This window comes from Colossoma macropomum, unplaced genomic scaffold, assembly GCF_904425465.1.
Source record: "Colossoma macropomum unplaced genomic scaffold, Colossoma_macropomum, whole genome shotgun sequence".
Lineage (NCBI taxonomy): Eukaryota > Metazoa > Chordata > Actinopteri > Characiformes > Serrasalmidae > Colossoma > Colossoma macropomum.
The window spans coordinates 26406108-26420673 of record NW_023494807.1 but is presented as its reverse complement, the minus strand read 5'-3'; the positions used below and the strand labels follow the sequence as shown (position 1 = coordinate 26420673).

Sequence of the window (14566 nt, the reverse complement as noted above, 5' to 3'; positions counted from 1 at the left end):
CCACCTACTTTGTATCTCTGTTCATAGGCCATTTTATCACAAACACCAGCCATATAAGTGCACTTTGAGGATCTACAATTACAGACTGTAGCCAGTCTATTATTATGCACAGTTTATCAGCCCTCCTCTATGACATCCATCAATGGAAAGGGACCACCAGAGGGCCACCGCTGACCACGTATTATTTAGGTCGTGGATCATTGTCAGCATGTTGGCATTGTAAACATGATGGAGGCATGTTTATGGGTGTTTCATATTACTACATTTCACAACACATAAGTGTGGCTCATTTGTATTAGTTCTCCACTCTGTTTGGGTTTTGACCAGCAAAAATGTCAGGAGAAGAATCTCACAATGATTTGATTCAGTTATGATTATTTAGGAAAAAAACATGGCATGATGAAATCTCAGATTTCATTGTGATTTGATTAGATTTTATCATTTTTGTACAATTCAGAATTATTTTTTGAAATGACCTAAAAATGTACACCGGAGTGGAATATAGATCACAGAATAAATTTGACACACTGTTTTATTACTGGCCAAAAATGAGTGCATACTTTAGTTATTATTATTTATAGAATGGAAGGTAATTCATTATTATAATCAATTACAATTATTATAATCATTTACAATCGATTCTAAAATTCCAAAGTTCATGCAGTTTGATCATCACCTTGATTGATGCATTTTTCCACCATTAATAGCCAGTATCTGATGCTTTCTCTCTTCAGCATAAAGAATGTGACCCCTAAGGTGGGGGCTCGGGAGACCCATGAGGCCATCAGACGGGCTTTCGATGTGTGGCAGGGCGTCACGCCACTGAACTTCGAGGCTGTCCCCTATAGCGCTCTGGAGAGCGGGAAGCGGGATGTGGACATCACCATCATCTTCGCATCTGGTTTCCATGGTGACAGCTCTCCTTTTGATGGAGAAGGAGGCTTCCTGGCCCACGCCTATTTTCCCGGGCCTGGGATAGGAGGCGACACACACTTTGACTCCGACGAACCCTGGACCCTGGGCAACCCCAACCATGATGGTGAGAGAACGGCAGGTTAGGGTGTTTTTTTACATATTTTTTTGTTTGTATTGAGATTGTTGTTTGTCTCAAGGACGAGTAGTAATATGTTGATAATATGGTGATAATATGATTGTAATTGTTAATAATTTTTTTCAATACAAATGTTTTTCTGCAAAGTATTTATAGTGTTGAAGTTATGGAGAATAAAAAGACTATAAGTTTGAGGAAAACGTCTCAAAACAAGAGGAAGCTGTGCAAAAAAACATCCTTGGCAATGTGGAACTCTTTCTTAAAATCTCATTTTCTTAAATCAGATGTCTTCTCTTTAAGGTTAAATACTATTCTGATGTAAAACTGACCATTAGGAAATGCAGTGGTGAACTGTGATTATTAGAGCTAGGCCTTTTGGATATGAATGCCAAAACCTGGTCACAAACAAGGACAAAAAAACACCTCTATAGGAATGCTAATTTTTGCTAGCACCCCTGTGGATGTTAGTGCTAAGCTAACAGGAACAGTTTTTTGGCCATTTTGAATTAAACGTGGACATTTGGAGCCTGTAAAAGACATTCCAAATTTTATTTGAAACTTGTAAATTATTACATGATCAGTTTTACAGTGACTTAGTAAAGAGTCTTGGCATAGAGCTGCCACTGTTTTCCATTTCTAACAACTGATTGAAACCTGTTTAGACTACGGCTCATATTCACATTCAGTGATGTGTCTAGAACTTCCAGAAGATCTAGAGCCCATGTGTCAAACACCAGGCCCAAGGGCCAGATCAGGCCCACGACACAATCCTATTCGGCCCACAAAACTATTATTGTGCTACTCTCCTACCCCAACAACAATCTATGGGACAGTGGTTACACCTCAATTCTACATAATGTAACCAAAATAAACACTTAACGTCAACTCAGCAGAAATTGAGCCCAAGAATTAATGAACTTGCAGCAAAGAAAGGATGACAGGTGTCTAGTTCAAGCAAATAGGTAGGTTTAAAAGATTGAGCTCCTGGGGACATTTACATTTTGAATATTTCAAGTATTCATGTAATATTTCAAGGTCTACTACAAGTGCCTGTATTTTGCTGTTGAAGTCTTGCATATTTTGAATAAACAATGGCCAGTTTGGGTTATAGAACAGCATTAATTAAAAATGAAATCAATTTTCTATAAATTAGAGATTTAGAGATTTACTATAAAACCTGCAGAGCTTAAATACAACAAGCCTGATTATTCTATTGAATGAAAATGAACTAAATTAGAGACATGTCATTTTTAGTTCACAGAAATCATTAGGACTATAAGACCCTGAGGGTTCCCATCTGAGGAAGTGTAACTAATAATTACAAATAATTAATGACATTGAATGATACAGCAAACTATATCATGATAAGGTTTTTGCCTGTGCTGAACAACACTGTGATGCATTTAAACCGTCGGGATTTTTTTTCTGTACTTCTGAGTCACAAAAATGTGTGGTGTCAAAGCTAAAAGCAGCAACATTTTGCGTAATTTCACTGATTTGCATAATCACTTCATTTGCATGCGATGATTAATTTGTTTTTTAATGAGCTGTGCTGTTTTTGTTTGTGATTTTGTTAACTCCATGTCTGTTTGTGTTTTTGTGGGCGAAAGTTGGAGCGTGTGTGTGTGTGTGTGTGTGTTTGTGTGTGTGGTGTTGCTTGACACGTCGAGTTTGCAATGAGCATCCATTAGCCGAGGGGTAATCAGATCCTTCACTTTGCCATGAGTTGCACTCTGAGGCACTCAGCTTTAATAACGTGAATCAAGCTGGACACGGAGGGCTTTTAAGATGCTCTCCTGCCAACGCTGAGCACCTCCGCCACACCCCTAATGAATACTGGCAGCTCCGCTTGCTCTATCCTGCTGTCTGCTGGCCCGATTGCGCTCAGACACACTCACTGTCTGCTTTTGTTGTCCTCTTTATCGCTGCACGTGCCCCGCATAATACCACCACCGATTAACTGGCCTTTATAGGGTTCCACACTGCTGTCCATATGGACCATATACTGCTCCACTTTCTATATGTGGAGCCAGGCAGCTGTTTGTGTGGCCCAGATTAAACATCAATGACTGGATTACTAGAGCTGGATTTTTCAGCACTGTGTGCCTAGAATGGTACTGTTTTTTCTGTTGTTATCATAACAGTCCTGTGCGGCATCAGTAGATGAGTCATCTGATGAGTGTTCAAGTTTGTACACTGCATTATTTCTGCAACAGTCTGATATATTAGGCCTCAGTTCAGCTCCTGAAGTCTTGATCGATGGGAGAATTATCTTGGCTGTATCTACCTAGAGACCACAGAGAAAAAAATAAAGCAATATAATAAGAGTTTTACTACAATACTACAATTTACTATACTTGCAGAGTATGTATTTTTGTATTTTGTAGTTCACAGAAATCATTAGTAATATAAGAGTGTTCCCCTCTGAGGAAATGTGTATTCCAGTCTGCATGAAATGTATAAATTGTAGAAGTGCTTTCACTTTAATTGTAAGTGTGCATCTATTTGTGCAGCGTGCTGTGTGCTTTGCAGTCTGTGTGTTTTTGGGGTGGGCTTTTATGGGGGTAATCCCAATTTTCAATGATAAGACAATATCATGCTAATTATTTTTGGATATTGCCCAGACCTAGTTCAGAGTCACACAGTGCTACTTGATGTCCTAGCAAAATAAGTTTGACAGCACTTTCCAGAATATAGAAACATGGTGCACGTTCTGTATACAAGTAGTTTCATTATATATTTCATAATATTTTTCATAATAGTTTTCAAGATACTGAAAACTTTAAAACATATATATATATATATATATATATATATATATATATAAAAAATAAATTTCTTTCTTTAAAAGTGTTAAAATGTGTTTAAATCTTAAGTCTGTATATTGGGCTGTATGTTCTCATTTTTAAGAGGTACACTTAAGTTCCAGTTTGTTTTCATCAGGAAATAACTATACTACATTTAAAACAAGTTGAAGAAATGTGTCAGGCTCATATTCATCACAAACTGTAAATTTGAATGGCAAATATTGCTGCAAAATGTTTTTTAGCCTATTACAATCACAAAAATAGGCCTGTTGAGGCTGGTGTTTTCTTTTCTGTTCGGACATGTATCACACATGGTAATAATTTTCGTATTTGCTCAGTTCTTCCCTTACAAATGAGGTAATTCAAGATAATAAAAATGTAATTTATAATTATCAATCAAATGTTCGTTCGCTTGTATGGCTGTGCTTTGCCAAACTGTGACTATATACTAAGATGTACTAATTGTATTTAATAATGATAATCACAATAGCGTTCAAATAATCAAATAATGCCAAAATTGTGCACACGAAATGTGTTGCATTTAATGCGAGCCATTATGAGTAAAAGGAAATACAGTGTTGTTGTGCCAAACTGTACTCAGAGGCAATCTTGAGTGCAAAGTACTGAGTCAAATGAGTCTGCTGATGCATGCTGTGTTGTATGTGTATATGTATGTGCTGTTTTTAGTATGTTCGCATGGCTTGTTATGCAGCATAGCATTCTCCCTGAGGTTAAGATGTGAATGCCGATCCATCCAACTCCCAACTGGACAGCTTGACACACACACACACACACACACACACACACACACATACACACTCACACACACACACTCACATGTCGTGATCTCCCTCTGTGCTCCTGGCTTTTCACTGTTGTGTATTATCTTCAAGCACGATGCACTGAAATGCTGTAGCCAGAGATTACTGACATGATTATACCTGACTGCAGTCACCCACGCACACATACATACAAAGACTTGCTGACCCACAAGGCCAGATGCTGTTTTTCATGCTTATACAAATTTTACAAAACATAAACAATGAAAAATGCAGTCGCGTGCACAGTAGCATCAGCTTTTGCAGCTGTTACAGTGATCTGGTGTGTATGTATACAGTACTGGTATCAGACACGACCGTTCATTTATTTAATTTCCAGTCAAAATGGCTATTAAACATAAGTTATTCATGTTTCAGCATCAGGAAAAAACAGAAAACATATATTTAACAGAAGCCTCAACAACTAAATACAGTATTCATTTTTTCTGTGTTTGGTGTTTCCAGGCTTCGCCTGTATTAAAGCTCCCATTCCTTTTCAGCAGTTTGCTTTCAGTTTTTCAAAGAAATCTACAGAGTAATCTTAAACACATTTAGTAATGTTGAGATCTGGACTCTGGGGTGGACAATCCATTGTTGTAAAAAGACCAGCGCTGAGTTGTCTTCTTACAGTAGGAAGACTGAAAGAAACACCTGCTGATTTTTTCACATCTGTCAAAGGTGCTGTTTATCTGATAGGGGACAGTTTTGGTGGTCCTCCAGGTCTTGCACAGTTGTTAGGAGTCCCATTTTCTTTGTAGCTTTTAATAATTTTTCTTTGACTTTCTCCTTTCGTATGCAAGTGGATTATCTTATATCTAATCTTATCACCCTGAAAAATGAATAATATGTACTTAATGGCCATTTTGACTGGAGATTAAATGAATGAAGAGTGGTCTCTGACTTTTGCACAGTAGTGTGAGAGAGTGTGTGCGTATTGCTCACTTGTCCTTCTGTATTATTGTAGGCAATGACCTGTTCCTGGTGGCGGTACATGAATTGGGCCACGCTCTAGGACTGGAACACTCCAATGATCCCACCGCTATAATGGCTCCCTTTTACCAGTACATGGACACAGAAAGCTTCAAACTGCCTCACGATGATCTACAGGGCATCCAGAAAATATATGGTATAGTTGTAGTTTGAATAATACTGAAATTCCTAGCTATTCTAACACTGTTAAACATTGTCATTTCATGAATGTCATGATTCTAGTATACCATTCATTAAATCAGGGGTGTCCAATTTTATTCATGAAGGGCCGGAGTGGCTGCAGTTTTTCATTGCAACAAAGAAGGAGCACACATGCTCAACTGTTTAAAGACTGACTGATTAAACGAATGAAATCAGGTGTGCTCTTCTTTTATGTAATGAAAACCTGCACCCAAACCGGCCCTTTGTGGATAAAATTGGACACCCCTCATTTAAAGGACCCATGTAATGAAAAAATTCAATGTTCTTGCTTTTTCCAGAAATTAAAGTGTTTGATTTACTATTACTACTGCTGTCCACACTGTCCAGTCCTAAGTTGTAAAAACAGGTCATTTTGAATTCATCATGGCTGTGACGTCACAACCACGAACACATTTACATATGACTGTCCATTCAGCCTACGACAGTTGTGCCATCCAGTCATGTGGAAGTGATGCAGTGTTGTTTCTGCAGACAGTCTGCAGCAGAGTGTTTTGCTGTTCCTGCCAATGGAGCATTTTCAGCCTTGCAAAGCATTCGCACATCCGAAAGTAGTGGCTGAAGTTTATTTTTATCACTGTCCCTGAGGATTTCAGTCCAGAATTAAAAGTTTGCTCCATAATTCAGCTCGGACTGTTTTTTCAGTGAGGCACAATACAGGGCAGCCAATCAGAGCAGAGGTCATTTACATACGCCAGTCTTAAAGGGCATATTCAGCATTTTTTTTTTGCTGTTTTATTGTATTTAGTTATGCTGTCTGTGTGGTTTTGTGTACCAAAAACATAATCCATTTTTAAATGGCCATTTCCAACCATTTTTTATCCCTCAGAATTAAACAGCATGTTTTTAAGTTGCCTTGATAAAGCCAATTTACTGTTCATCACTTTTTTGTACAGGTTTTCACAGGTTGCAATTTTTAGGCTAGAACCACAAAACTTTGCAAAAAAGCAAACGTGCCTACAGAGGAATAGTATGCTTGTGCTTTTGGGGTCAATCCCACATATGGTTTTTGCACATTCTTTGTTCAAACACATTTTTTTCCCATAAGAAATGAATGGCAGAATGTTGAGAAAATTAAAGTTGCCGAAAATGGTGTCGCAAAGGTCTGTCACTCTGCCTCTCATAGACATTACATACAGACTCACATACTAGAACATATTTGTACATACATATTAGCAACCACCTAGGAGATCATATCTACGGCCTAGAAACACCTTAGCAAGCACCTGGGATACCATAGCAAATGGCCTAGCAACACCACATTTTCAACCAAGAACCTAGTGTTCCATAGCAATAGCTTTGCCAAGCAAACATTTTAGTTTATTCACAAACTGTCCCCTTCCAGATGTTGCAGACATATATAAATGAGCTCTGTTCTGATTGTTCTGTATTGTGTGTTGTTCAAAAAGTCCAGGCTGAAACACTCCTCATAACTTCAACATGACTGGGTGGTGCCAAACTACTGTAGGCTGAACAGGCAGATATATGGAAATATGTTTGTTTTGACATCATAAAAGAAGTGAATTCAAAACAAGCTGTTTTTGCTGCTTAGACCATGCTGCCGAGCAACCGGTACCTTTTGAAAGTTTTAACAATGTTTACATACTATATTAAAAAATGGCAAAAAGATTTTTTGGTGATATGGGCCCTTTAAAAGCACAGTAATAAAAACAGCTTGTTTAATTATAAGAAATGAAGAGAAGTGAAAATGATCATCTGAAAATGAATTATAACTTTTTTTGGTGCATAAAACACTTAAAAAAATCTTAAAATAGATTTTATAAGGTAATAAAATGTCTGTAAATGTTCCATTAGATGTACTATGTTCTAGTTGATATTGAAAGACTGGGTTAAAAAACAGCACTATGCATATTAACTCCTCTCTGCAGGCCTCCTAGTGGCCATCCCACCAGTGGAATGGAAATCAATTAGTCAGATATTTTTATGAAAAATGACATTTTATGGCTGCTGTGAAAAGGGATTAAACTAATTCTGAATAGTCTGCCAGCCAAACATATCCAGCCGACAGTGGTCCTGTGGTCAGAAACTGAATAATAATGAAGTGCCAGAGGACAGCTGAAGTAATAAAGTCACACAGAAAAGCCAGTGCATTCATGTTTATATTTCATCCAGTCGTATAATGTAATTGCATAATAAATGCTACGTTTCTGAATATGTGCATTGCTGTGCGGTGGAAATTGTATTATTTTTCCTTTGTTGAGATCCTAAAAAGAATTGTTGAGGTCTTATTGTTTAGCAACCCATAACAAGTGGACATATTGAGAGATTGCTGCTGGACACTGTGGTTTTATTCACAATTTACAGTACTGAAATTTCTTATGGACTTTTTGTGATCTTGTGATGATTCCAGGTCCCCCAGACAAGAACCCTCAACCAACCAGATTGCTTACAACAGCCCCGCCTCCTCGCCTGCACCCTCCCTCAGACCCCCGAAAGCATGACCGTCAGAGTCGTCCTCATCGGCCACCGCAGAGGTCCAAACCCTCCCACCCCAACTCCAAGCCCAACATCTGTGACGGAGGCTTCAACACACTGGCCCTCCTACGGCAAGAGCTGTTTGTCTTCAAGGTAGGAAACACTGTAATTTTACTAGACCTCCTGATTTACCTGATTTGCCCTGCTTGTTGTTACTAAGAGTGAAAGTGGTGACAGTAGTCAAGTGTGTTTTTGTGTTCTAGTTCCTTGTTGCTGAAGAGAGAGTTGTTTGGCAAATTAATCATAGCTTTAAATTATCCTTTGGTGATAGAAAAAGTTTTATGTTTACAGCATCTGTGCAGCAGCTATGATAATCGCCCAAAACATGACTATAATCTCTTTATTTGGAAAAGTAAAGTTAAATGTGAGGTTTAGTTTATTCAAGTGTTTTTTTTAGGAAACCTTGAATTTGTGTAACTTAATCCTTGAAAGTTGAGTTATTAATGGCGTTGCTATAATTTTGAGTTACATTGCATAATTTTTAAATTAAATTTCAGTATTAATTACAGTTATGTACTAATTAGTTAACAATTTACATTCAGTTTACATTCTGTGAAAGGTTTGATTCTGTAATTCTGTTTTTTATTTTCAATGTATTTTATATTTAATATTTTCATTTTTTCTTTCCACAAAATAAGACTCCACTTTTACTTATTACTATAGCATTGGCAAGGATTGAATATTTAGAGTCTCTATTTGAAACAAAATTTCTACACTTGTTTCAATGAGCTACGATCAGGAAATATGTAATATTATAACATCCTCATGTTATCACCAGCAATAACTTCAGATAATCCCTTAAAATCCCAGGCTTATTCCATGCTAAGGCTTATTATTCATATTATTTAAGGAAATCTATTACAAATCATTTGAATCAATGTAACTTAATTTTTTACTACAAAAATAAAATTCCTTGAAACAATGTCTTCCCATGTTTGACAGTGTGTTCAAATTAAAATGTGTTAACCTTCACGAATTAACCTGCACGTAATGGGCCTCTGATTAGGACCAGTGGTTCTGGAGGGTGCGGGATAACTCAGTGGTGCCTGGGTACCCCATGCAGATCAGCTACTTTTGGAAAGGCCTGCCTCCCAAAATCGATGCTGTCTACGAGAACAGTGAGGGCAAGTTTGTCTTCTTCAAAGGTGAGAGCTCATCCTGGGAGTTCGGAATCATTTGTTTCATTTAAACAACATTGCATTTTCCTATTGAACACCTAGATTATATCACATTAATAGAAAATCTTCTCAGACTTTATCAGTTGATTTTTTGTTAAAATGTCTGACTGAAATAGATTTTACTTTGCAAGTCATTTGTCTGTTGTTATGTCTGTCTCTGGTCTTTGAAAGAGAAGAACTTGTTTCAAGTCATTTCACGGTTCATGTTTCTTTTGATAAGCTCTGCTGACGAGGTGGATTTCTTTTTCCTTCTTACTAAAGGTCACCGTTTCTGGGTGTTCAAAGATACTACTCTGCAGCCCACGTACCCTCAGGATATCTCTCTGTTCGGCAATGGCATGCCCACTCAGAACATCGAGACAGCAGTATGGTGGGAAGATGTGGCCAAAACCTACTTCTTCAAAGGGGACAGGTCAGTAAAACTGCCTGAGAAGCATAATTGTTTCTTTATTATATCACTTAATTCATGAGTAAGAGTTAGTTGTGTTTTTGAAAAAAGTGGTTGCATTTGCTCATTTGAGCTGCTCTTAATTAAATTAGGGCCAAGACCACTCATTCATAATTATCGATAAAAGCAATAAATTGATAGGTAGAATTTATTGTTTTTTTCTTTTCATTTTGTGTGCATGTGAGTGTTCGGTACTTCAATTCTTTATGTGAAACTCCACTGCTAGTTTTACTTCATTTATATGAAGCAGAGGAAATAGCATCAGAAACAGTATTTTACAGTAGGGATACACTGAAATGTCAGCCACCAAACATTTTGGACGAAAGTGTTCAAAAGTGGCATTTTTGTTCCTTAACCGTAATAGAAAAATGGCTAAAATTGTGAGCAAAAGAAAAAAACTAAAGAATTAATTCTACAATTATGTGTCAAAATGTTAATAAACTATTTGAATTATAATGGAAATGAGAAACATTGATTTCTAAACAGACACATTCAAACAGTTTGAGCAGCAGCAGATCAACAGTGGAAAAAAGTTGTCTCGTGAATTTTGTGGTTCTGATGCACTTATTAGTTCAAGTTGCTGAATTAAGTTGATTTTCTTTATATATATATTTTCTCATATGGAAGTAAAAGATGATTCTTTTCATTTTGGCTCAGGTACTGGAGGTACAATGAGGACATCAGGAGCATGGACCCTGGTTACCCCAAACCCATCACCGTATGGAAAGGCATCCCTGACTCTCCTCAGGGTGCCTTCGTGGATAAGGCTAACGGTAGGACCTTCTCAGACATCTCGTTTAGTGGCAGCTGACCATTCATCATAGAACTTTTTGTTTTCATATGTGAGCTAGTGTTGAGGCTTTACACATACTGTTGTGATGTACTGCTATCTTTGAAAATAGACAAAAGTAATAAAAATTAGATTTTGAGATGACTACGACTACTGTTTATAGCTATGCAACAGGGCTATAAACAGTTTTGTCCATTATATTGATACCACTATGTCCTACAGTGTAAGAAACCAAATAAGCAGGTCTGTTACTTAATTAGATACAGTTTAGGGCATATGCAAAATGATTTAAGCTTGTAGTTGGCACAATTATGTTTAGTGGGTATAAACTTCCATTCCTTGTTAGCTACATTAGCCTTGCAGCTCCAGTGCAAAACTTTGAATACCAAAGATGTCTTTTCTTATTGACCATATTTGGAGTAAGAGGACAATTGTGTAAATTCACTTTTGGCCAAACCAATGGTTTAATAGCATATCTTATTTCTTTTGGCCACCACAGGGTTCACATATTTCTACAAGGGGAAAGAATACTGGAAGTTCAATAACCATCGGCTGCGGGTGGAGCCCGGCTACCCCAGGTCCATCCTGCGGGACTTCATGGGCTGTGACGGTCTCCCCTCAGATCCAGACTGGGACTGGGGCCCGCCGCAAGATGAAGAGCCTCCACACTACGACCACGATGACGTGGACATTGTCCGCAAGCTGGAGAGCACGGGCGGCACTGAGAAAGCAGTGGCTATCGCCATCCCCTGTGTTCTGGCCCTCTGCATGATGGTCCTGCTGCACACGGTCTTCCGTGTCAAGAGGAAGGACACTCAGCGGCACATACTGTACTGCAAACGCTCCATGCAGGAATGGGTTTGAAAAGGAAAGGGCCCGATTCCCAATTCCAAAACTCTTTGTGGTTTGAGAAACCTACCTTAAATATGAGAGACTTGCCAAAAAGGGTGGTCTAGAACTTCTATCAAATTTGAGAAGGAAATGGTCCAAGACATTTTGTAACCTGAGAAACCTTCTTAAATACAAGGCACATGCCACTGGTTCTCTCCAAAGGGGAAGTGTAGGACTTCTGCAACTGATTCGTGTGGGAGTGGGTTTAAAGGAAAGATGCATCTATCCCCGTAAGACTTTTTGGCGTAAAAGAATGGGGCATGCCAAATAAGTGGTGTAGAACTTCTGTCAAATCAGAATCAGGTGAATTAGAGAAATGATGATGGAATGCTATGTTCTCCTCATGGTCTCCACTCTTCAGGAGCTGCTGTGTAGATGCTATCTGAAGCCATTTTGAGACTTCAGAACTCCTCTATCTTGTCAGTTCTCAAAGAAGCTCTGAACAAGTCATTTAAGGATGGGCTCAAACTGATGTATCCCTCAACTACTTATGTATGTACTACATAAAAAGTGTGGACTCTTCTCATGTTCCTCCAGAATATTAATTTATGTTGACGAACCGATACCCAAACCAAATACGCCCTTTGTTTCCAAAGAGGATTACTTTGCTCATGTTTAATATTCCGAGAAGTTTACCCCCCCTCTTGATCTTCGTTTGAGTGTGAATCGACTGTGCATTCATCTTCAGGTTTTAAGCCGTCTGTCTACAAGGTCATTCATGGCAATCAACCAGAAAAGAACTGCTATGGCAATCTCTGTCCAACAAAGAGATGTAAACTCTACCTGCAATATTTCGTTGAATGCCTTAACCACATATCTATGGAATTTCTTTTTTTTCTGTGTAACAGTGTATGTGTGCCTGTGTGAATGTCGCTGTGTACGTGTATGATGAAGGACGTCAAGTCAGGGCCAGCTACCGTACTTAATCTTCAAACTGGCATTTGAAAGGTTTGAAGCCACTAGCATTAGGGTAGTAACTGAAGTATGGGCTTCCATAAAATTTGCAAATGTTCCTTAAGTAAAATTCTAGAAGAGTGATCCCTGAGTAATCCCTATTATATTCTGCAATACCATTTAGACCTTATAGACTGTCCATAATATAATCACGTAGCTACATTGATCCATTGAAATGAGTATAGAGGTGCACTACATTTGATACATGACTACATAACACTAAACTAAAATACAGGGTGTCCCAATTTGACATCATTTGAGATGTGAATCTCTGAGTCACTACATGTCCTGGGCAAACGAAATTAAATAGGCTTCATGTTGAACAATACAAGATTTATTTATCAAAATTCAAACAAGAAATTCAGAGGGATGTAGATTTTATAACCGATTTCACAAAGCTTCACAAATGTAATATCTTCTGATACTGGTGGTTGTCTAGATCCCTTTGCTCTGCACAGACAGCCTTCGTCTTTGAATTTTTTGTGCCATGTCCAAATCTGCTTTCCAGTTGGTGCATTTTTATTGAAGTTTCTCAAAAATGTGCGCTGGACACCCGTTTGACTGTGTTCGAGCATATTCTAACACACAAAATGCATTTTCATTTCTAGCGAACGCCATTCTTCAACCTGAAAAAAAACATTAAAAATTAAACTTGGTCAGTTTTTACACATTTTGTTAAAATTTGAGATCATTTAAGGGGGGATTGGCTATGTTATTAGACTATGAAATAATGTCAATTTTTTTGGGACACCCTGTACATCCAGTTGCAGTAATAGACCCAGTTAAGCCATATTGCACACCAGAGTCACAATATTATACAGTTAACCCTTAGAAGTTGAGAGTTTATTTATTTCATTGTGCTAAACAAGTCAAATGTAATTACTTAATTACTATGTATTACATAGTAAGTCTGGTCTTCAATCTTGGATCATTTAATGTCAAGGAATGAAAAAAATGTCAAGCAAGTTTTTTTCTTTCTGCGAAACAAGAATATTGTTGCACCCAACAATAACTTCCAGTCCCAGTCTCTACCTACAGTGCTGTGCAAAAGTCAGAGACCTCCATTGAGTTATTTAATTCCCAGTCAAATCAACTATTACATACAAGTTATTAATTTCTGAGGAGCTTAGATATACGTTAATCCACTTGTATAAGAAAGAGGAAAATCAGAGGAAAATAAGTGAAAAACAGGAGTTTCCAAAACTGGACTTCAAAAAATTATTAAAAGCTACGGAGAAACTGAGACTCCTAACAACCACCTGGAAGACCTGGTAGACACCAAAACTGAGATGCATCAGATAAACAGCACTTAAAGCTTTCATCTTTTGAGAGAGAGGAGAAAATCAAGCTGTTTCAGATCTGAAAACAGACACAGGTGTTTCTGTCCATCCTTCCACTGTGAGAACACAACTCAGCGCTATGGGTCTGAAAGGATGTGTAGCTGTAAAGAGGCCCTCACTGAGAAAAGGAGATAGAAAAACATTTAGACTGTCCACCACAACAACTGAATGTGTTTAGGATTGCTTGGATTATAAGAAGCAGGAAATGCAAAACCAACTTCTAAGATTGATATTTGGAGGTGTGGAAAAATATCCCTGCAGATTTCTTTGAAAACTGAAAGCAAGTCTCCTAAAAAGAACGGAAGCTGTAATAAAGGTAAAGCATAGACGCAAATTGATATTATATTTAGTTGATGTGGCTCCTGTTAAATAACTTGTATTTAATGGCCATTTTGACTGGAAATGTAATAAATGAAGGGTGGTCTCTGACTTTTGTACAGTACAAAATATTAGATATTGGGACCACAGTTCCCATAATGGCGCATCCTTAGTAAAATTACAACCTGCTTATGTTAACGCTGGCAATAACTACAATTTCTAAGGGTTAAAACTGTAAAATGCACAGGTTCATATATGCAGACTTTATGGCCTAAAACCTGTTTGAG

General features: G+C 37.8%; 1 protein-coding gene across 1 annotated transcript in view; it reads left to right on the top strand.

Moving 5' to 3' along the window:
• The window catches only part of mmp16b (matrix metallopeptidase 16b (membrane-inserted)), a 37783-nt gene extending 23872 nt beyond the window's left edge, over positions 1 to 13911 (top strand). Inside the window, exons 4-10 of the mRNA XM_036556664.1 lie at positions 735 to 1054; positions 5641 to 5802; positions 8236 to 8453; positions 9367 to 9505; positions 9800 to 9950; positions 10644 to 10759; positions 11276 to 13911. Of these exons, the coding sequence (XP_036412557.1) occupies positions 735 to 1054; positions 5641 to 5802; positions 8236 to 8453; positions 9367 to 9505; positions 9800 to 9950; positions 10644 to 10759; positions 11276 to 11640 (1471 nt within the window). The 3' untranslated portion in view covers positions 11641 to 13911. The remainder of the gene's footprint in view (positions 1 to 734; positions 1055 to 5640; positions 5803 to 8235; positions 8454 to 9366; positions 9506 to 9799; positions 9951 to 10643; positions 10760 to 11275) is intronic.
• The last annotated feature ends 655 nt before the right edge of the window (positions 13912 to 14566 follow it).